Source organism: Anarhichas minor, unplaced genomic scaffold (assembly GCF_050575085.1).
Source record: "Anarhichas minor isolate MPS153535 unplaced genomic scaffold, ASM5057508v1 ptg000114l, whole genome shotgun sequence".
In the NCBI taxonomy this organism is placed as follows: Eukaryota; Metazoa; Chordata; class Actinopteri; order Perciformes; family Anarhichadidae; genus Anarhichas; species Anarhichas minor.
This window is the reverse complement of record NW_027466560.1, coordinates 1-24,510: the sequence shown is the minus strand read 5'-3', so window position 1 is coordinate 24,510 and position 24,510 is coordinate 1. Positions and strand designations below refer to the sequence as shown.

At 43.6% G+C, this 24,510-nt stretch overlaps 2 protein-coding genes across 2 annotated transcripts; one reads left to right on the top strand and one right to left on the bottom strand.

Annotated features, from left to right (window-relative positions):
- The first annotated feature begins 479 nt into the window (after positions 1 to 479).
- LOC142940094 (aspartate aminotransferase, cytoplasmic-like) lies at positions 480 to 7,370 on the top strand. The gene is made up of 9 exons (XM_076082990.1): positions 480 to 702; positions 3,125 to 3,306; positions 3,535 to 3,658; positions 3,789 to 3,901; positions 4,396 to 4,500; positions 5,206 to 5,356; positions 5,493 to 5,658; positions 6,111 to 6,253; positions 6,386 to 7,370. The coding sequence occupies exons 1-9, from the start codon at positions 594 to 596 to the stop codon at positions 6,523 to 6,525; spliced, it is 1,233 nt and encodes a 410-aa protein (XP_075939105.1). The 5' UTR covers positions 480 to 593; the 3' UTR covers positions 6,526 to 7,370.
- Positions 7,371 to 12,753: 5,383 nt separating this feature from the next.
- On the bottom strand, positions 12,754 to 24,506 carry LOC142940064 (metal transporter CNNM1-like; the record flags this gene model as incomplete). The annotated part of the gene is given in 11 exon segments (XM_076082951.1): positions 12,754 to 12,833; positions 13,500 to 13,604; positions 13,853 to 13,957; positions 14,675 to 14,963; positions 15,595 to 15,740; positions 16,389 to 16,479; positions 16,573 to 16,742; positions 17,229 to 17,369; positions 17,454 to 17,624; positions 23,518 to 24,049; positions 24,051 to 24,506. Coding segments are annotated over 11 exon segments (2,286 nt in total), but the record flags the coding sequence as incomplete, so codon positions are not given.
- Between the last annotated feature and the right edge of the window lie 4 nt (positions 24,507 to 24,510).

The following is a 24,510-nucleotide window of genomic DNA, read 5'->3' as shown; positions in this document are numbered from 1 at the left end:
TATCAAATAAAATAAAAAAGTAGAGTAAAGCAAACGGTGGATGGGGAGACTAACTATTACAATGTCTTATCATTAGACACTGTAGTAAACTTGAAAACGTTAAATTTGGCTTTTTTTAAAAGCATGTTCTAACTAAAGTAATTCTGACTCTGCACCTTCTTCTGCTCGGTCACACTGCCCTCTTGTGGCAGATCACAGGAGCTGTCAGATATTCATCAATACTCTCGTTTACATACCACATATTTATATTTATTTTGCAGGAACGATTGTGTGTTTTGTACATTGTACATGTTCTGCTGTGTCGCTTCTTTCTATCTATCTGCCTATATATCTGTCTATCTATATAAATCTATATTTAATGAAAAAAACTAAATATAGAAAAAAGCAAATGTTGCTGCGCTCTCATTGGCTATCTCAAGCTTACGTCAGTGTTACGCGCCTTCTGATTGGCTGCCGGATTGATGCCGTTATGTCCTGTCTGTACCGGACAAGTGCGGTGAAGGTGAACCTTGCCGGTCTCTCTCTGCTCTGTCTACCCGTCGCTGGAAGCATCCTCTCCCGCTCAAGTCTGCTCCGTGATCGTCCCTGAAGCCATGTCCATATTCAGCGATGTCCCGCAGGCTCCTCCGGTGGCGGTCTTCAAACTGAGCGCCGATTTCCGGGAGGACAGCCATCCGCTGAAAGTGAATCTGGGAGTCGGAGGTGAGTTGAGAGGGATGGTTCCTATAGCTGCTAATGCTAAAGCTAAGTTAGCATGCTAATGCTAATTTAGCTTTGTGATGCTAACAAATATTAGCAGTTCTTTGATTTGACCTTCCCTACAAGCTAGCAGGGAAGCTAACGCGCTAAAGCACAAGTTAGCTGTGTGTTGACAGCTTTATATAAGATACGATAAGATACTCCTTTATTAGTATTATATATATATATATATATATATATATATATATATATATATATATATATATATATATATATATATATATATTTCTATTTGTACTGGATTACAGTAGCATAGTGAATAGTGCAAACAAGAGACATAGTATTATAAATAAGTAATAAATATTATATAAATATAAATATAAATAAGAATATTATATAAGTAAAGTAAAAAATCCACAATAACTAAAATATTATATTACACAGTGTATTTATTACTTATACATGCTACAGCTGCTAAACACGTGACACTGGAGGGAGTTACATTGAAGAGAAGCAGAACCTCGTCTTGTAACGGTTTACCCTGAACGGGCTGAGACTAGTTTGTCACTATGTGGAATAAACAGCAGGTGCTTTTGCGAAGGCTATTTATCCCACTATCTCACGTGTGTCCTTGAACGCATCACATCCCACAGAGTCGGTGTTTAAATGTTGATACTTGTCATTTTTTTGTATTTAAAAAAAAAAAAAAAAAAAAAATTACTAGCAGGAATATTACTGGTTTGGTAACTTTAATGCAACTATTTATTTTTTCCAAACTAAATTCAGGTTATTTCTCAGGGACACTGCATATTAAATATTAATGTAAACATGCAATAATTAGTGAAGTTAGCAGCCTAAAATATAATTAGAGTTGCTCGTTTTGAAGCTGTCCAATCATTGTGCTGCACTTGTGATGATGTCGTCTTTAATTGATGCCTCTGCAGGACACTTGAGATGAAACAACGTAGAGTATTGTTGTGTTATTGTCTGACAGGTTACCAGTTATTCACCTTGTGATGGCTGGAGCTGTATTTTGTAGATTGAAACAATTCATAACCACAACTCTACAACAATTTAAAAATAAAAAGGTCCAATTAAATACCTGAAAGTGTTGATCTGTTGTCCCAGTCATATCCTGCATATGGTATATTTTTTTGCTGTCTGACTTAAAGTGACTTATTGATGATCATCTTACTATTCATTGCCGGGGTTTGTGGGTAGTATGATGTCACTAACGCCTTAGGACACCTGCACCTTTACTCTCTTTACACAATAGACCACTAAAGTGTTGACATTCAAATGTCATGTCATCCTTGACATTGTGTGTGTGTGTGTGTGTGTGTGTGTGTGTGTGTGTGTGTGTGTAATGTCGTCATTCTCATGATGTCAACTAAACAGACGGACACAGTCCCTCATTATTTATTACGTTTATCTCTCACCGGTTTAATGACTTCAGAGAATTGTGTCACTTTGAAGAAAGTGAAGCAATGACGTCCAAGAAAAGCTGGCGTGTAATCTCTGTCTCAACGTTACAGTAGCCTCAGTATCTCCACCTTCTGTAATTTAAGGCCCACTTCACACGAGGACCACCTTCCCAAATATATGAGATAAGAAACCATGACATCTGTGCCTCCGTGTTCTACTTCCCCTCCCCGTCGCCGGCCTTTATGAATCCATATTTAATATATTCAGGGTCTGAAAACACGTTTGTTTCGACCTGATGCGTCGTGATCAGCGTGGTGATATTCAAATGTAGCTGCTCCTTAAGATATCGCTTCGTTTGACTTACTGTGTGAATTCTGGAGCACATTTGGAAATAAAAATAACTATCTTTGTACATTTTGACCCTGAACAGAATCCACTGAGCAACAAGCTGCTTGTTTGACCTTTTAAAGTGCGTCTACAGCGGTGGTGAAGGCCTGATATCTGATCCAGCTTCAGTACGAGGAAGCACGAGTTCTTCAGGAGCCAAATATGTGCCACACACACACACACACACATCTCCTCCCACCAAAACTACATTTTACAGATTACATGTGAACACATCATGATAACGTTATAATGTACCTTCAGCCAGTACTCATTTTCACTGAGCAGAGCCTGAAGGCATCATAATATAACTGAAGTGAACCTCTGTTGTTTAGCCGTTAGCGGTGCTGCTAACATTACTAGCTCTCTTCTGATTGGTTGTTTACAGTTTAACATTATCAGAGATCAGAATATGTGATACAACAGTGCCTTGAGGTGCGGTGTGTTTGAGGCGATACGGTGATTTAAGCTGCGAAAAGATGATATTTTACCTAAAAGTAGAGAAAACTCTACTGACAATGTGTTGAGTTATTAAACGTGTGGGGTTTTCATTGTATACGTCACTGTCTGCGAGGCTTGTTGATTAAAGTGCCGCGCTGCTTTGTGTCCCCTCCAGCTTACCGTACCGATGACTGCCAGCCGTGGGTGCTGCCGGTGGTGAAGAAGGTGGAGCGGCTGATCGTGGAGGACGGCAGCCTGAACCACGAGTACCTGCCCATCCTCGGCCTGCCCGAGTTCCGCTCCGCCTCCTCCAAGGTGGCCCTGGGAGACGACAGCGCCGCCATCAAGGACAACAGGGTGAGAGACACATACACACACACAGGGTGAAACACACATGCATGCATAGATTAAATAAGATGTTAAACTTGTGATGTCATTGTTTTTGACTTCTTATAGACATAAACATTATTTGATGAATCAAATAAATATCACATAAATGTAAATATCAGTTTCATTCTAACTGAATAGTCAGTGTTACATCCCTGAGTTGTTTCATTTACTACATTTCGTTTCATCCCGTCTCAGGTGGGCGGGGTCCAGGCTCTGGGCGGGACGGGCGCGTTGAGGATCGGGGCAGAGTTCCTGCGGCGTTGGTACAACGGCGTCAACAACACGGCCACGCCCGTCTACGTCTCAGCGCCCACCTGGGGTCAGTAGACGTGGAGCTAATATGGAAACAGAGCTCTGAATTCCCTAAAATGTCTTCGATCCTTTGCTGCCTGATAATAGATTTGAATAGATTTGAGGTTTTAATTATCTATCGTTCTTCTTCCTCCCAGAGAACCACAACAGTGTGTTTGCTGATGCCGGCTTCAAAGACATCCGGCCCTACCACTACTGGGATGCTGCTAAGAGGGGCCTGGACCTCGCCGGGCTCCTGGACGACCTGGAGGTGAGGAGGGCCGACTCAAAAAGAATCGCCGTGTACCATTAAATCGTCCACAGATAAGTGGCAGTGGTGTAACAGACCATAGTGGATCCGTACAGATCCTAAATACACAGTTAAACCATCACAGTGTGAAGTTAAGCTTTAATGATGACGTCACGTTATGAACAATACATCTGTGTTGAAATCAGCCGGAGGAGAGCTGGTGACGTTAGCAGCATCGGAGCTAACGGCTAACATACGAAGGTTTCATTCAGTTACATTGTGATGCGTTCAGGGCCACAGACTGTATAGAAGAAGTGGACGTAGTCATCGTCACTCATTGGTTTGTGGTCCGATGTTATGAAGCCTCGAGTTCGGCGATTTCACCGTCGATGAACAGACGTGTGACCATGTTTGGAATGTGGAGGAGTGACGCAGAGACGTTGTGTACGTCTCTGGCAGTGACCTGTCAATCACAGTAAGCCCCGCCCTAAAGCATCCCCTCTTCTTAAAAACAGAAAGCTCCAGAACACTCCATCTTCGTCCTCCACGCCTGCGCACACAACCCCACCGGCACCGACCCGACCCCGGAGGAGTGGAAGAAGATCTCAGAGATCATGAAGGTGAGATGATGTTCAGGTCCTCTATGCAGGTACATATTCTGTTGGTCCTGGATATCACGTGAATATTTACAGTTTATTCCTATTGACTCTCTGAACCCCAAAACTCGCCGGCGGGTTTCAAAAACATGTTCTTTCTTAATAAAATGCCGAAAATGATGCCATCTATCATCGCCAGAAGCTGTAAAAACCGCCGCTATCGTCAGATTTTCCAGTTTCCGACGGTCCTCGACCACATCACGTGTGACGAGCGCTTCTGTCAGGAAACAAAACATAAAATTCTGAGCTCCTCAACTGAGACCAACAGTCACGTGACTGAACTACAGGCTGTTTGCACGGAGCAGAGAGGAGAGGCTGTAAAATATGAATAGTTCAATATTTATAGCCCCAATTAGTTTTATTACATTAGTAACACTTGTGGGCACTTAAAGATATAGATTCCATTGTTTTTCAATTATTTTTCTTATGATCTATGGCATCATAACTGTGTTTTAATGAATTTACGACACGTTTGAGTTCTCTCCTTGTAGCTCCGGTTGTGTTTTTCTCCGTAGAGGTGCACGACTTTAACACTGCAGTGAAAGACTGTGTGGGGTTCAGAGGGATTATTGCTCCTTTGAACATTTATTTTCATCAACTTTTGCTTAATTATGTTTTTTAAATCAGTTTTCTCTTCTACTACTGTTTTAATCTCTTCTCTTTCTCTAGAGGAGGAACTTGTTCGTGTTCTTTGACTCGGCCTATCAGGGCTTCGCCTCTGGTGATCTGGACAAAGACGCCTGGGCCATCCGTTACTTTGTCTCCGAGGGCTTTGAGCTGTTTGTAGCTCAGTCCTTCTCCAAAAACTTCGGCCTTTACAGTGAGTGCACAGAAATGAATACAAAAAAAAGATATATATCTCTATAAATATGCACAAAATGAGTTCAAGCCCCAAAAGAACTGTTCATACACCCGTTCGTACATTAAATATGAAAGCAGTCCGTCTGTTTTCTCAGATGAGAGAGTCGGTAACCTGACCGTGGTCGCCCAGGACAGCGAGAACTTGGCCCGCATCCTGTCCCAGATGGAGAAGATCGTCAGGACGACTTGGTCCAACCCGCCGTCTCAGGGAGCACGCATCGTCAGCAAGACCCTCAACTGCCCCGACCTCTTCAACGAATGGTACGCTCCCAACGCAAAAAGAAATGTCAGATATATAAATTCAATATTTTTCCAATTTTCGTAAAAATTACAAATAAATAAATACAAATGTTTATGATTTTTATGGCATTGTAACCGTGTTAAACTGCACAAAAGATATATTTGAGTTCTCTCAATGATGGCGCTGTTTCCGTAGACTTTTATTTTGTAGTGAGAAATGAGGCAAAAACTGCTTAGAGTATAATAAAATAGTTTTCTCTCTTGTGAGTAATGACGTGAGTTGGTAGTCTGGTGCTGAACCCCCGGTGAAGGGCACATGAATATTTCACAACTTTCTTTTAAAATATTGAAGCAGCAGTCGGGCGGTTTTGAGAACTTAATTTATCTGAACTTCAAGCGCTCCTACGTTTTATTCTAGTTCATTTTTCTAACTCTCAGTCTTGTGTCCTTCTTCTCTCGTCTCCTCTCCGTAGGAAGGGTAACGTGAAGACCATGGCAGAGCGCGTCCTGCTGATGAGGGATCAGCTGAAGGCCAAGCTGCAGGGTCTGGGCACCCCGGGGACCTGGGACCACATCACCCAGCAGATCGGCATGTTCAGTTTCACCGGCCTGAACCGTGAGTGTGAAAACGCACAAACTCCTGCACGCAGCGGGGCTTCGACCGCCAGGGTTGACAGCTAATTCTTGGCCTTACTGTTAAAAGTTAGCGTGTGCTTGACCGTCCGTGTGTTGCACTCTGTCTCTCCAGCCAAACAGGTGGAGTACATGATCAAAGAGAAGCACGTGTACCTGATGGCCAGCGGCCGCATCAACATGTGCGGCCTGACCACCAAGAACATCGACTACATCGCTCAGTCCATCCACGACGCCGTCACCAAGGTCCAGTGAAGGCCGCCTCCGTCCGCCCGGCCTCCCGCCTCCTGTGTGCAACAGGAAGTATCGTCAATGTCTGTGCCCTTATGCCCCGCCCCCTTTCCCATCATCCAACCTCTTGATTGGTTCGACTGCTTCAGGGGGGTTTTTACAGTCGAACCAATGTTTTTTTGTTCTCACATGAAGGTGTAAAAACCTTCGGGAGGTGCAATGATTTTAGGAAAGTACTTGAACGCACAAAGAACCACACCCGAATGTGTAAAGTCATAAAGTTAAAACCTTCGTTTGTCGATGTTTTTTGCTTCCTCGATGTAATTTAAAGCCCTGCAAGGGATTAACGTGTAGTATTTAACAAATAGATGTAGACTGCAGGTTAATGTAAATAGATGTAGTCACTCTTCCAGGTGCCGTTACTCCCTGCAGATGCACTGAAGCCCAAAAACAAATCAGTTTAAAGAAAATAAATCCTGATTCCTTTTATCAGAATTCCCAATTTTAACAATGAAATATATGTATATTTATTGATCAAATCGTTACGCTGAAGTGTGAATGAGAGCGTCATGTGAGCGTGTTAGAAGGTCTCTTGACGGTAACAGCTGGTGCCTGATGCTGCAGGTGTTTGTCACACCTGTGCAGCTTCGTGGAAGGTCACAATGTGACGTTCACAGAGCGACCGCTGAACAAAGCGCCTCTCTTCTGTCTCTGTTGTTCTCTCTCTCTCTCTCTCTCCGCCCTGCAGTGTCCTTATCGTGTGACGGAAAGCGACCTCAGTCACGTGACCGCTCTCCCATCACGTGGTGGTGTTTGTAATTGCACACAGCAATAATAATACTGTAATAAACTATGAAACACGCACCAAATATTTGTGTTCCGTCTGTTATTTCCACCCAAAATAAACCCTCCTGGACCTTTTCTAAAATATCTACATAAATATGTGAAGTAAATGAGTTAAATTTAAGCTTGAGATGTGTTGTGGAGCTTTATATTTCTGTACATTATGACGTAAAACACCAATGACACAGCTTTATATTTGACAAGCATCAAGTTTCATTCATCTTTTTCACTCGAGCTGAAAACAATTCAAATGTCTCCTGAGCACCAATCAGAGCTCATGTTGGCTCTTTGTAGAAACGGTGAAGGTACAAAAACACAAAGATCAGATGAGTCTCTAATCTAATCAACAGAAATCCTGCAGAGGAATCGCTCATCGTCACGTGTTTGACCCCCAAAGGACGATGCCGATTGGCTGCGGTCGGCCGCTTCAATGCAGCAAAGTGACTCAGCAGGTTTGATGAATACTGCACCCAGGAGGGAGGCCTCTCTCCCCCCTTCGCCCCCCTTCGCCTGTTACAATAACCAATGAGCGGAGTTAGAGAGCATCCTCCCCCGGTCTGCGATGGATCCGTCTCTGCGTTTAAACACTAACTGTAGCAGTAATTCAAATCTTTAAATGAGATAATTGTCAGTGTCCCAACAGTTATTTTTGTAAGATGGGACTAAAACATGGCGAGACCTTTAAGACCTCCAATGAAACACATACTGCTCCTTAATGCTGGTGACTCACCAAAATAAAATTGTACAGGTGATGCAGCGGGTTAGTTCAATCAGGGACCTTAATTATATGAATTATTCTGTCAATGAACAGCTTCTACATCGGTCCGACATGAGACTTCAGACCTCGATCTTCTTTTCTCCCATCTTTCCCTGCATCTCCCACCTCCTGCTCCTCCTCCTCCTCCTGCTCCTCCTCCTCCTCTTCCTGCTCCTCCTCCTCCTCTTCCTGCTCCTCCTCCTCTGTGCTGCAGTGCCACAAATGTGATCCTGCAAACTCAGTCAGACGGAGCCACGCCCATCTGTCTGTCCCGTCCCGTCCTGTCCCCGTGCAGACAAACACTAAACGTCCAGAGCACTGCAGGTTCAGGGACACAACTGAAGGATTCTGGGTAGCAAGAAATGTGAGCAGTTGCAACCAGAAGCATCTGAAGTTAAACTGTTACATTTGAATACATTTCCTGGCACAAAGAGCCTGAGATATTATATGTGATCAGTGTTGAAGACTATTTGACATAAATCACCAAACTGTAACATCTCGTGTAGACTCGAGAGTGTTGAAATCCCAGCCACTAAAAGACACTTTTATTAAATAATGAATTCTAAAGGAATATGTATCCATAATATGTAGCTTCCATAACACGTCTTCTTTCTGACTAGCTGAAAGAAAACTTCCAAAATACACATTTAGGTGTTTTTATTTTACTATGTTTGTGTATTTAAGTCTGTAGATTTATACTAAATTCACCAAAAGCTTCCATTAGATAATACCTCATTTGCATATTTCAAACTTAACATTTCAGAAGACTTGTAACACAATAAATACTCCTGTTAATGTGAGTAATGAAGTGGTGAAGTCTCATGGTGACATCTATTAGTTAATCATTTGACCCTATTCTGTGGTGTCTCCCCTAAACATATCTTGAGCTTCTTGTATCTCTGCTGGTTATTATTATTATTAGAAAATGATAAATGATGAGTTGTGAGAGCGTGACAGTACCGAGACACAAGCTCATTGGAATCCAGCCGTTTTATTTACACCTGTGCTCCTCCTACTGTGACACGTCAGAAATGTCTTCCGTTAAAACGTCGACTCAGTCGGACCAAAAAAAACATTTCACAGAACTGCTGAAATCATCGGTGTTGTTTTTGGATAAGGTAAAAAAAAAAAAAAGGACTCCTGGTCATGGTTTCTCCTCCACAATCTGCCGAGTCGTTCGAATCAACAACAATTGCATTCAGTGTTTTCAACATGTCTGCAGCACAGATTAAAGAGGAGTGAAGAAACATTTAACCCCGGTTCAAAGCATATTCTAAAGCACTGCTGCGTTCGCACGTCATGCTGGAGAAGCTCTGCCGTTGAGGCTTAATTTCCATTCAAAATGTAAACCCATTAAATAACCCCTTAAATTCACATTCAGATCCATGCAGGGGGAGGCAGAGGAAAGATGTTTTTAAGAGAATATTCTTGGACTCTGGAAATATTCTACATCTCAAATTTTACTAATTTTGTTTTAGAAATCCCATTTTTTTTGTTGCCGATGTGGACAATAAATGAAAAAAGTCATTATGGTGTGAATGCATATAACATTTGATAACGTTGAATAATGTTAAAAGTAGAATTACATTAAAGCTTAAGCTAGTTCTGTCTACATAGAGTGCTGCAGGAATGAGTCCTAAACCCCAGAAAGGAGTCGCCGTTTTTACACTTCCTGTTTGCTCGTCTGAACTGGAGATGTCTGAAATAAGGTCCGTGGTTAACACGAGCTGAAGAGATTTTAACGTTTTGTTCTACGATATAAAATACGTCAGTAAACTCCCCTCTGGTGAATTTAGAAGCTTTTACGCGTCTTAAAAGTGTCTAAATGAGAAAACTAAACGTCATCACGAGAACATAGTCTATATAAGTGGACGTAGTCATCATGATGTCACCCATTGGTTTGTGGACCGCCATCGCCATCTTGGATTACTGCTGTCGCCATGTTGGTTTTTTGTGCAACCGATGAACGAAAGTTACCATATTTGGAATGCGGAGGAGTGACGTAGAGACGCCGTATACGTCTCTGGTAGAGACCTGTCAATCACTGTGTAGCCCCGCCCCTAAAGCATCCCCTGCTTTATGGTCTGTTTGACTCTAAATGGACCATAATGTACTAAATGAACATCATGCTGTATTGAAGAAGACTTGAAACTAGAGATTGAGACCATAAACTCATGTTTACAATGTTTACTGAGGTAATAAATCAAGAGAGAAGTAGAGTCATTTTCTCATAGACTTCTATACAACCAGAGGAGTCGCCCCCTGGTGGACACTAGAGAGAATGCAGCTTTAAGACACTTCAGCATTGGCTTCACTCGTCAGAACCGGAGGTTGCCGCCTGCTCTAGAACACTAGTCCTCCTTTAGCCTAGTGGTGACGTTAAGTCATGTGACCGTGGTGGAGTTCCTTCATAGCCTAACGTTAGCTTTTTACTTCTGCTGATTGTATTCACGCTATAAAAATCCTAAAAGTGGTTTTCATTTGCGTAGATTATCTTGATGAACAAAACGTGGAAGTGTCATAAACGTTTGTTTTCCACAGAGATTATTTTCTGTAATAATCCCAAAATCTAATGGAAGAATCCCGTTGGCTTCCTGGTTAGACTTTAAAAATGCATCATCCCCGCAGCACTCTATTACCTACATGTTGATTGGTTGAGGGAAGGTGTACTGATGCAACAGTATGTGTGTCATGTTTAGCTCACATGGAAGGTGCTGGCCTCATAAACCTGGTTAACGTGTGTAATCTAGACATCCCATATAACATCACGCGTCCTGTGTTGTGGTGGACAGTCGCTGCAGCCAGAAGCTCACTTTCATTTCACCTCCAATAAAAGAGAAAGAAGCCGCAGAGGGGCCGAGGTTCATCAATAATAGAAAGGGATCTGATGAAAAGGGCTCCGCTCAACAGATGATTATTTAAAGAGGCTCAGTGGTCATAAAGCTGAACGCAAATGAAAGGCTCACTCGAGATTTCTAAAAAGCTGTGCGCAGACAGGCGGCTCACATCTGTCCTGTCACCACGCCTGAGGTTCTACGAGGTGATTGGGATCACGTATCTTCAAAGACAAGCGGTGAAGGAGGGTAGATGGTGACGACTTCCACCACAAAGCAGAATAATAATGAACGAATCCAATCTGATCAATAATTAAATCACAAGGGTTTTTAGCTCTGATGACGCAGAGCAGGTGTTCAAACCCTTTTTTTTTTACCTCCTAACATTTACATACAAAAACTATTGATGCAAAGATACACTAATGTCTAAAATATCATTGTTCGCTGTTGCATTAAGACTTCGGTTTATAAGCAAGGGGCCCAACACAGGAACATGTCCACACACTTTAGGCCTCATGTACTCTGCTTAGAAGGAGAGGGAAGAACATCCGGACACAATCTGGATACAAAATGCTCGTTCGTACAGAAATAGAAGAAAAAGGATTAGTATTTGTGATTTCATTCATGTCATGCGAAGTCCCGCCCCTTCCGGTGGACCACCATTTATTTTGGAAAGAAATATGTACGGTAGTCAACTACGAAGGACAAATTGTTACATGAATTACAGACGTGATTGTTTGTCAATTTAAATAATAATTTTCCAGCATCCCCTGCTTTATGGTCTGTTTGACTCTAAATGGACCATAATGTACTAAATGAACATCATGCTGTGTTGAAGAAGACTTGAAACTAGAGATTGAGACCATAAACTCATGTTTACGATGTTTACCGAGGTAATAAATCAAGAGAGAAGTAGAGTCATTTTCTCATAGACTTCTATACAACCAGAGGAGTCGCCCCCTGGTGGTCAGTAGAGAGAATGCAGGTTTTAAGACACTTTCGCATTAGCTTCACTTTTCAGGTTGCCTTCCGGACAAAGTTACATGTTAGGATAAAACGTAGCTATGTTGGCGTTGGTGACGTACATTGTGTGAGACTAGCGGTTCCACACAACACTAAACGGTTCGACGACAAACTGAGACTTTCTTGATTTGCAAAATGATCTTTTAAATGGACGCATGTGCAATTCATGGCACATCTCAAATGGGATCCAAAGAAATATTCCTCTCTCGCCGTTGACTATGGTCCATCCTTTTTAAAAAATAAAGTCCAATGGGACACCGGAGGGGGCGGGACTTCGCCTCTCTTTCAGCAGGTAACCAATAACATAAATCAAATCAAAAGCCTGAACACAAAGCAGCCGGTTAACGTCTGTTCTGTTGACATGTCCCCCTGTGCATATACCTGGAGCAGTATGTACAAAAACAGCAACATCTTTGGTGTCTTCCATCCGTTATTCTATTCGCTCCATTGGAGTAGTGATCAAATGAGGAGGGTATAAAAACTATTATCTATACATTTACATCATCGTCATTCCTTTATATACAAGCAGCAACATGAATAACCTGCGAAGATGTGAAGCTGTGGTTCATTGCCAAAGCTGCGACCCCCCCCTGGTCTTTCACATGTATATAAAATGGCGTCTTCCATCCGTGTGTTCATTACATTCCTGGTGACGGGTCCACGTTATAATCTCCAACAGTGTGTTGATTTCAGATAAAACTCTGATAGCTGTAGTTCGACAACCACGTCGGTCTTTACAAACAACTTGAAGAACCATCGGACGATGGAGCGTTCAGGCCCGTCTCACGCACTCCGCTAGGTTTTCACCAGCGGCTGCTCTGAAATGTCCTCCGGTGTCTTTTCTCCTTCGCGGGATTTTTTCCTCTTCTTGTGGCCTGAGGAGACAACACAGTTAGGGAGCGGCCGAGCCAAAGATGTTACACATACAAGCAGTTTGACTTGGTGATCGGTGCGCGACAATAAACAAAAGTAAAAAGACATGAATTAAAAATAGAAAATGTGAAAATTTACAATAAAGTATGACAAACAAACATATTAAGAGTATGTTTAAAAGGCCAACGTGGAACTTCTCTAATTTGGTTCCAAGCTTACTTTGCACCTCCGTTGTATTGATTCTGTTTGTGCAGATGAATGGACAGCTAGTTTGGTTGCTGTTTTGCACATCTGCTCCATTACCAGTCCAAAATGAAACATGAGGTTCTCTGTGATTATACGTGAGTTTTAATTCTCCATTAGGTAACTTTAATACCAAACTAAAATGCATAAAAATCAGCGGCAAGTAGGGAAATACATTCAAAACAACTCTATAAGCTATTGTTTGTATCGCGCCGTTTAGGAAACTTCATGAGAATACAAAGTAGGCAAGTCCACATCACTAATGTATGTTTGAGTGGGAGGTTCTGGAGAGGAAGGCTGCGATTGTGAGTGTTGAGTTTGCATGTTAATCAAAGCAAAGCAGAGGAGAGAGAGAGAGAGAGAGAGAGAGAGAGAGAGAGAGAGAAAAGGTTGGTGAATAACCGGTTTGTGTGTGAGAGACTGACTGAGTTTGAGCAGGAGTTTCTTGCCCAGCGTGTCCTCTGAGCCGCTCAGGGAGAGGCTGCTGATGAAAGGAGACGTGTCCGTCTCTATGGGAACGGAGGCCATGTCTGAGAGAAAGAGAGAGAGAGAGAGAGAGAGAGAGAGAGAGAGAGAGACACATGACCCTGTCAATGATGAACAGCTTTATGTGAAACTAAAGACATCGTGTCAACTGATGTCTGGAACCTTTTAAACCTGCTCAAGACAAGATTTTAATTAATTTAAACATTAAAACATGTTACCATTTATTGTTATTTTGGGACATTATCATCACATATTGTTACGTTATTAGTATATTAAGGATAATTTGTCATACCAGTGTGTGCGTCGGTCTCATATCTGTCCTCCCTGATGTAAGGGATCTCGTCCATCCTGAGAAACACTGAGTCGCTCGGACTCTTCTGTCCGTCAGACTTGCTGCCTGCAGCAGAAACACACATAAACACATCAAAACACACGTGATGCCTTTTCATAACACGTGTTATAAAGTCGGACTACCTCCAGGCGACAACCTCCGGTTCTTAAGAGTGAAGCCGATGCAGAAGTGTCTTAAAACTTGCATTCTCTCTACTGACCACCAGGGGGCGACTCCTCTGGTTGTATAGAAGTCTATGAGAAAATGACTCTACTTCTCTCTTGATTTATTACCTCAGTAAACATTGTAAACATGAGTTTATGGTCTCGATCAAATATACAGAGTATATTCTTCCAAAAACTGCCCTAGCCAATAAATCTTGACAGTACATTCTTAATGTTACTCCCAAAACCCATTAAAAACTAACTTTCCCCGTAATGTAACACTAACGGTCTCATAGCGATCCATTAAGAAGCACAAACAAGCCTTCTGTCTCTTCTTTCTCCTTTCTTATCGTCTCAATCATATTCAGTCATTTCTCCGTCCGTCGGTCTGTTTATCTCTCCCCAGACTGTTTCTGTCAGCTGCTTTGAAAACATCTCTTTGCAGTTTGGATGAGGTTCTTGAACTCAATTCATTTTCAGTATTTTGCTCAAATGAATTGAGAGAAACTCATTTGAGGTACCCAACGTTGTTTGTCTGCCTCTGATGGCTCACAGCATTTCTTCTTTATTTCAGTCTGAACTCCAGAATAATAATTTCCTGTCTGTCGAGGATACTTACGGACGATACGATTCTTCTCATTCAGCAGCGACGTGCTGTGTAGGACGCTGGACTGCTGTCCTCGGGTTCGAGCCGAGCTGGGCCGGCCGGTCTCCCTGGGTGGGGGCATGAGGGTGTGGGTGGTGGTGGTGGTGTGCTCCGGGGGCCTCAGCGTGGCGCCGTGCTCTGCCGCCGGGGGCTCTGGGGTCGGGGTGGTGCCTTCTGCCAGACAGGCTTCGGCATCAGGCGTCTGAGGGGAGCTGTCCATCCGGGTGGCTGTTACAGCATTGTGGTAGTGGCTCCGGGTAATCTGACACACAGCAACAGAGGATTGTGGGTAATATTAAGGGTTGGAAGGATGTTTGACTCTTGTCAAACTGTGTCTAAGAACAAGTCAACCCAGCCACCAGAAAAAAAATCTTGCCATTGCACGCAACAATGTAACGCAACAACGTACCGCAACAACGTACCGCAACAACGTACCGTAACAACGTAACGCAACAACGTAACGCAACAACGTAACGCAACAACGTAACGCAACAACGTAAGGCAACAACGTAACGCAACACCGCAACGCAACGCAACGCAACGCAACAACGTAACGCAACAACGTAACGCAACAACGTAACGCAACAACTTAACGCAACAACGTAACGCAACAACGTAACGCAACAACGTAACGCAACAACGTAACGCAACAACGTAACGCAACAACGTAACGCAACAACGTAACGCAACAACGTAACGCAACAACATTGACTTCAAGACATGGAAACTGGAAGTGAAAAAATGCTGACTCATTAATTTAGGACTCATTTCTGCAGCACTATTCCGTTTCACTATGATACTCACAGTACAGAAGCTAATAAGACACTTCTGTTTCACTGGATGATAGTTAAGATGAAAACAGTTGAAGGCAGACATTGAAACCACAGTGTTACCTTGATGATCTGTAGATGTGTGAGCTGTTTCACAGAGTAGTCCGGCAGGTAGACGTTCGCCCCTCCGTTCAGTTGGCCCATGCTGCCTCCGTACAGCATGGACTCAGAGCGGTCCAAACCACTGCTGCGAGAGGGGGATCTGTGGACTGCAGGAGAAAGAAAAGACACATTTAAATATTCTATGAAGCACTTCTACCGAGATGAGCTCAGCTTCATTTGGACCTTCTTGACCTGAGGTGGGCTCAGCCGTTGGAGCTGAAAGCTTCCATTTATTTGAGTCACTTCACTCGATGAATGCTTGGGATTATTTTCCCGGCTATTAAATCACTTGGAAGCGTTCACACATTTCAAGCTGTGTGAGTTTCAGTGCTGGCGATCAGGATTTACTCTCTTCGAGTGCAGGTTTACAAAACGCAAACAGGTTTAAGGTTCTTTCAGCTTCGTTTTTAAGATTTTTTTAAATTGTATTTATTGCAACTGTACAACTTTTACTTTATTGGTAAACAAATCCAGTGTTTTTCTGTGTATATAATGTATGTATATGTATATTTATAATCGGTATGCTTTTGTGTTCTTTACTTTTATGCTTGTGAGAGCCCCTATGAGCTAAAAAACAAGCACATTTTTGGAACATTCGGTCACTTTAGGGACTCATTTTCAGTTTAGGGTGAACATTAACATGGGTAATAGATTACTGTACTGTATTCAGGTTAAATTTGATGTGTAGTGAGACATATACTGGAGAGAAAGGAAGTTTGATGATAAGAATAAAAACAGTGAGTGTGTATTTGTACCTGCTGGCATGATGGAAGGAACCCCGAAATAAGAAAAAGCTCCGTTCTCAAACTTCAGCGCCTCTTTACCAAACTCCACCTCAACTCGACCCTGAAGAAACAGAAACACCAGGTGAGCTTGTCTGCGCCAGGAACACGCACACATTTTTATTGGAGTATTTATTGCAGTATTAAAAGCAGGTACCTGCAGGACCAGGATAAAGTAGTCCACCGGTTTGTTGCGCTGGAACAGGAAGTGCTGCAGCGCTCGCTTGTTCTTCTCATCAAACTTGAGTTCCTGAACCACGCTGGGGTGTTTGATCAGCCTCAACAAGATCTTCTCTGAGATGTGAGCTGGTTTGAAGGGCTCCACCTCTGACGGAGGGAGGAGAGGAGACAAAACGTTCTCATGACCCAATCTACAGGACCGTACACCGTAGATTGTAGACCGTGGACAGTAGTTAGCATACGACTGGATTAATGAGACTTTGATACATGAGTTGTGTGAGAGTTCGTTGATGGATGTTCTCATCTCATTTTGCTGTTGTTAAAAGCAAACCAATATACTTAAATTCACCAAGACTTCTCCATATTTTGATTTTCCATTTTTGATTCTTCGTTTTGCCGTGGAGGCATGACAAGAATTCAAGGTAACACAGGACGAGTCATACAAATGGCTATTTTGGGGTGAAGTATTCCTTTAACTTAAACTCAACACCAAACCGGGACCTCATCTCTAAACAGAGACCCAACATTTTATTGTCCCTTAAAGAACTTAGGAACTGAAGATAACATCCTGAGTTTGTAGGACATCCCTCTCCTCTCCCTCTCCTAGAGATACAAGAACAGCTGATTACTTACCTGTGGACAGGAAGCGGTGCGTCGCCAAGAGAAGCTGAGGAGAAATATTCACTTTCATCTCGTTCTCTGACAGTTTGAAGATAGAGAAGTCCTGCTGCTTCCTCTCGTGGTGAGAAACGCGACGCTTCGTACGATTATCCGCTGACGGAACAGAAACACGCGCAGAATGAGAAAACACTAAACTCCCACACGGTCCGACCGTCCAACCCTAACCCGCATACATACTGTAGAGGTCGGTCTCGTCGAGGATCTCTGACTTGATGATTTCCTCGATGACGTCCTCCAGGGTGACGATGCCCATCACCTCGTAGAACGGGTCGCCCTCGCCCTCGTTGTTCACCCGCTGCACGATGGCGAGGTGGGACTTCCCTTGAAGAAAACGTTGATTCAGTATCACTTTTAACCCAGAATTCATTCCTAAAAAACACTTTACAGTGTTTAAAACGCTTGGACAAAGAAAAATGCAAATGGGTAGGCAAGCATCATATTGATAAAACTCTGATTAAACATTACATTTTGGTTAACAAATGGCTTTACTAAACAGAGATCCGTTTTTCAATTGTTCAACAGAGCTCTGTTTATTTTTAAATCTGGATTTGCTCGTTTTAAACCTTGTTTTTGTTTTGACTCTGATTCCTAATCTTAGATTAGATTAATCCTCGCTGGTGGAGCTCCAGCCTAAATAACGCCTCTCAGAAAGGGTCAGACCCACTCCCAATAAATCACTAAAGATGCAGAAGGCCTGTACAAAAAGCAGCATATTATCAAATAAGATTTTTTGGATTTTATTTGTGTGATTAGATTTGAGTAACGCTGTCTCTGCTCACATGCATGTGACTCACAGCGAGTGGGAGCTCTGCAGACTGATGCTCAGTGAGTGGAGCTGAATGGAGTGGGTGTAAGAGCTAAAACGCACACACAGTTCACTGCGTGCACAAACACAATCCATCACATGAATTCACCCCACAGGTCTGCAGAGCCTCCGCTGGCTTCACCTCCAGGATGACCATGTGTGTGTGTGTGTGTGTGTGTGTGTGTGTGTGTGTGTGTGTGTGTGTGTGTGTGTGTGTGTGTTTCCAAAGGGAAAATCCTTTGGGCGTTCCCGGAGTGATTAATAATCCGCGTACTGCTGGGTGAAAAAAACACGCAGACACGTGGACAAATATACAGAAATACACGTGCACACAGTACACACACACTCACACACACACACACACATCCAGAACACAGAGCGAATCCTTGTTTTGGAGCTCCTCCTCAACACTCTGGCTCCAAATCAACTTCCTCACTGAGATTCTCTCTCTGCTTCTACATTCTCCGCCTGCCAAATACTACCTCACACACACACACACACACACACACACACACACACACACACACACACACACACACATCATTGCACACACAGACTCACATGTGCACACACAGTTCTGGCAGAGCTGCATTCAGCTAAATAGGTCAGCCTTACATACAAACTGGTCTGAAAGAGGCAGAGCAGAGAGCTGATGTGCTATATGTTCTTCCTCTGTGAGTCCCGAAGATTTAGGAATCACATCTCTTCGTTTTTGTTCCTCCATCAGCGTCTTCCTCACATGTTGATTTCCCCTTAAAACGAGCCATAGGCTAGAGAGACAACTTTGTATATTCCTGGATATCAATGGGGATTTTAAAAAGCACATCTTTTGTTAGATGCATGGATCAAATAAAATAAAGCGTAAAGAGTTTTGAATATAATCTAACATAACGCTTCATGGCAGACTAAAGCATTGTTAGATAGTCGATTGCAGACATTTTGACTCTTCGTAGCAGGAAAAGCCCTAATTAATAACCTTAATGATGGTCCAGGTCTATTTAAGTGTCCCAGTATGTGTGCGCCAAAGAACCAGCGCACATGCCTCGACTTCAGCCGTGATTAATCACACCTGAGCACCTTTTCCTGCTGTGACCAGTCAAGATGTCTGCTGGGGACAGAAAGGAGATCCCCTCACTGCCGTGTGCAGCACCATGATGGTAAGAGCTGGCAGTCCAAGACCATAACTCACAAGAGTAAATTATTCATTTTGGATTAAATATATTAGCTTCTATTAGCATCGACCTCTATTTACATTTACTTGTGTTGGCAGCATGAGCGCTGATCAGCTGAGACTTATAGAGGACAGATGGCAGCGAGACAAAGTGAAAATACAGCACACTGAATATTTTATACTCTGCCTCCTGGGAGACGTTTTAGTGAGAAGGACAGAGAGACAGAAGAGGATTTAGATTCCATCTGTGTCAACAGATGAGCTGCTTCAATGAAGCCCCACCTTCCTTTCAACAGCTCCCAAATTCATTCAAGGTAATAAGTTATTTTATGTAAACATATATCAGGTATTTGTCTCCTGTCGTCTAAACGTACCACATCTGTACCCGACTAACGCTCAGTTAAGATCGGACTCTTTTGGAAACTTTCTTGGACGGACAGAAAGTTTGAAGTCTCACCGCAGGTTCAAGATTTCAATTTTCCAAACTGACACTTTTCTGATCTTAATTGTGACGCCGTCGCTTTTGTCGTAGTTGTGTTTTTAGGGGCTGATTGTTGGAAAACAGACTTTCTGTCAGACGGATGCAGACTCTCGTCCACCGATCAGCTTCCCTTCTGTCCAACAACGCTTCCTCTGGCACTGGTGAGGCTCTCCGTACCGTCACGCCGTTGTTGTTGTTGTTCACAGCGTGGGGGGGGGGGGGGTTGGGTTACTTGGCCGGTTTCTTTTGTGCCAGACATTCTGCTTTGCACTCAGGCCAAAGAAAGTCTCACCAGACTGACACAGACTCCGCTACACCTCTTCAGTCTCTTTTAAATGTGGAGAAATCAGCGTTTTACTAACTCTCGGCAGGAGGAGATACGGTTTATTACTCCCATCCAACTCTCCTGTCTTCTTCTGCAGCCAATGAGCTCTGCCTGCATGCGCTGATATCTCTGTTACATACAGTAACCAGCTCGGTTTCAAAACAAACACACACCGTGGCTCAGGGAACTCGGATCAAACTGTGAAACAGCGCTGATCAAACATGTATCAATATTCTGTTAATGCATGACCTATTTCTCACCTCAAATGTTTAATAAACCATTTAAAGTACAGTTTAGCTTTAAAACGAGAAAGTTCATGATCCGGCCGCCATGTTGAATATAGTGAAGCCAATAGGAAGCCTCGTCCACCTGCCGGACCGTTTGGGGTTCCGTCGCATCGTTCCGTTTGTTGTTTGTTTGATCTCCACCGAAACATTTCTGAGGATTTCATACGAAACCGCTGAGGACACGCTGAGTGTGAACGTAGCCAAAAAACAACAACAAGGCCGTCACCCTTTTTAAAGTAGATAAATCAAATGTGTTTAAAAAAGGAACAGCTAACCAGCTGACTAACGATATAAATGTGTAAATCAGATCCTAAAAGAGATCAGAGAAGAAGAGTGTGCTGAGCTACAGATCAGAGAAGAAGAGTGTGCTGAGCTACAGATCAGAGAAGAAGAGTGTGATGAGCTAAACAACAACACAAGGAGCTGTGTGATTGTGGGTGTGTTGCTACGGGGAACAGGAAGATGAAGAAACACTTGCAGTTTAATTTAACTAAACGCTGAAACGCTATGCAGCGGTGTGTGTCCCCCCCCCATTGCTCTCTGAGGCTGCATCCACTGCTGCAGGAGTCCCATTGAAATGAATGAGGGAATGTTTTTTTTCTGCCGCAGTGCCTGATAGTGATGTTGCAGAAAGAGAGAGAGAGACAGAAGGAAAGACGTCTGTGTAGACTATCTGACCCGGAGCCCTCTGTGGAGCAGTGACACACAGATGTTTGTGTAGAAAACGACATGAAAGTCAGAAGATCCGCAGCTCAAATTTCTAGAATTGCATCTTCGCTTCTGTAAAAACCTTTTCAAAGACATTTGAATTTGTTTTGTAAGATATGAACACCAGATGTTTCACTTTACAGTAAACGTGTAAATGTCTCCGTCTCTTGTCTCCTGTAAACACACTCGGTCAAGGTGTCCTTTCTCTGTTTACCTCCCGTCTCTTCCTGTCCTCACCACAAACCCAGCAGGGAAAAAAAAAACAGAAAAGCTGACTGTGCACGAAGGCAGTGACAGGCAGCGAGGCCCCTGATTGGTCGGTGAGCACCCCACCCATTTAACACTCCTCAATAAGCAGCGATGCAGCTGAATCCCGGGCAGGAGAAACGGTGCTCTGCTGCAGCAAACTGGGCTCATGCTCTGTTGTTTGTTGTGTTTGTATGCAGGGGAGGGGCAATGCAAACGGCAAACTCTTATTTACAGAAACACATTCACAGTGCGTCACTGTTAAGCACTGAGCCGCCTTAAAGGAGCAGACAGAGGTTCAAAACCAGCAACTTTTAGGTCTCATCCTCCTGTAATCGTAACAAGCCGTCTGCTATAATGTAAACAGGGTTAGTACGAGGTCTGAATATGAGACTGTGAGATTAAATCAAATTAACTTTATTTGACCCTGTGTGCGTCTACACAGAAGAAATTCTGAACTTCTTTAAAGGCACAATGAGAAAGATTAGTCGTCCGGTGTTTAAAGTAATTAATAAGTTGAGGTCGTCACTGTGTAGAAGTGACCGGGATCATTGTTTCATTTGTGAGGAAACATCATGCTGTCCTAATGTAAGAAGACAAAGTGTAACAAATGAATAAATATAAATTCACTGAATTGTTATTTATTCTTTGAAATAATAAATCGCACGCCGTAACAACAACTCAACTGTAATACAAATTGGTCAAATCTTCAACAGGAATTGAAATTCCAGAATGTATATAGTATATAAACCAGACGGCAACCTCCGTCGAGTGAAGCCGATGCTTCATCTCTTAAAGCTGCATTCTCTCTAGTGTCCACCAGGGGGCGACTCCTCTGGTTGTATAGAAGTCTATGAGAAAATGACTCTACTTCTCTCTTGATTTATTACCTCAGTAAACATTGTAAACATGAGTTTATGGTCTCAATCTCTAGTTTCAAGTCTTCTTCAATACAGCATGATGTTCATTTAGTACATTATGGTCCATTTAGAGTCAAACAGACCTTAAAGCAGGGGATGCTTTAGGGCGGGGCTTACTGTGATTGACAGGTCACTGCTGCTACCAGAGACGTATATACGGCGTCGATACGTCATTGGTTGAAAAAAACAACAATGACGACAGCCGTGATCTAAGATGGCGACGGCAGAATCTGCGAACTTGAGGCTTCAAAACGTCAGTCCCCAAACCAATGAGTGACGTCACGATGACTACGTCCACTTCTTATATTCAGTCTATGATACAAACATAATTGAATAGATCGGCCTGATTTCGGTATCACTGCATCCCTTTTGTAAACACGATATTTAAAGTTGGGCCCTCGTCTCCGACTCGCCAGCTGCTGAAAGTCAACTCTTTGGATTCGCTCTCGTTTTGGAGCGAGCTTTGCAAACAGTAAAAGTCAGAGAACACAGCGACAGAAGAAGATCCAGGCCGGGCGGCAGATACAGACACAACAAACACACTTCTAGGGTCATGAAGATTGAGCGGGATCATTTTTGCTCGAGTCAATAAAGTTGTCTACAGAAGTTTTTCCATCCTGACCGTGATGTCAGCTGTGCCAGACAAGTTGACAAGCGGGAGAGAAACGTAGAATCAGTAAACTCCAGTTATTTCATCTGCAGTGAACCTGTAGGACCGCTCACTGTGTGTGTACGGGATCTTAATCTAACCTGATCCTTCGCTTGATGTGAAAATAAATCAATCAATCAGACAGACGGATGATGGAGGTGAGAAGTTGTCACATGACGCATAAATCATAGACTGCTGAGCAACAGGTGGAAAAAAGGCACCAAAGGGATGAACACCTGAGTCAGCACCCCCCCCCCCCCCCAACTGCATTGTTATATTTATTTTATATTCATACATGTTTTTCACCATAATAAACTTGTTTTACTGCAAGTATTGTCATATTTCGTGTCTCTTTAGGATTTATTATTTTATTGATTATATTGATTTGTTTCTCTTGTGAAGCACTTTGAGCTGCATTTGATATTATGGAAGGTGCTATAAATAAAGATTATTATCATAACTATCATTCATATCATATCTGAATAATCATATTATATTAACTGTATTAGTTTGTCTGATCAAATTAATTTCATTTATAGTTTTGTATGAACTTTGTGACTTCATTTGACCTCAGTGATGCCACTTGCTGAACCAAACAAACACACACACACACTCCCCCCCCCCCCCCCCCCCCTCACCTTTCTTGAACTCCTCAGCATGGCGTCCAGCTTGGTGTCGTTGAAGACGCAGTGCAGCGGGTGTTTGTAGAACTGGGTGATGGTCTTCAGTGGGGTGCAGTCGTCCGGGTCCACGAACGCGAGGTCCTTGACGAACAGGATGTCCACGATGTTGGACCGCTCGTTCTCAAACACCGGTATCCTCGTGTAGCCGCTCTGCATCATGTCCGACATGGTGTTGAAGTCCAGGACGACGTCCGAGGCCAGCATGAAGCAGTCGGTCAGCGGCGTCAGCACGTCCTCCACGGTCTTGCTGCGCAGCTCCAGCGCTCCCTGGATGATGTTGAGCTCCTCTTTGACCAGGTCGTGGTACGGGTCGGAGACGCGCAGCATCTCCAGGAGTTTCTCCCTGGTGTAGAAGTTTGAGATCTCCTGGTTGAGGATGAGGTCTAGCAGTTTGCTGATGGGGTAGGAGATGGGGAAGGAGAGCACCATCAGCAGCCGCGTCACCCAGATGGTTTTGGAGGCGATGGCCAGGCCGTGACGCGACGCCACCGAGTGCGGGGAGGATCTCTCCGATAAAGAAGATGCCGAAGGCGCAGATGACCGTGGAGAGCCAGGTCATGCCCAGGATCTGGCACATCCACACGGCGAGCGAGGCGTTGATGATCGCCGTCCCCAGCAGCAGAGTGCACAGGACGTAGTTCCCGTGCCGACGCACCGACTCGATTTTCCGCGCGTAGTTCTGCTCCTTGTCGGTGCCGCTGTTCTGGAGGACCTGCAGCTCCACCGGGTCCAGCGCCAGCAGGCTCAGGTTCAGCCCGCTGAAGAGCGCGGACAGCCCGAGCAGCAGGACGGAGACCAGCACCTGCCGCCAGAGCTCCGGGGGGGGCGAGCGCTCCGCCACGGCCACCCAGAAGTCCCTCGTCCGGTAGTGTTCCCATTTGGATCCGTCAAAAGCGCACATGGAGTAGTATTTGATCTTCTCCCCCCTGCGCAGGTCCTTGGCTAGCAGCTCCACCAGC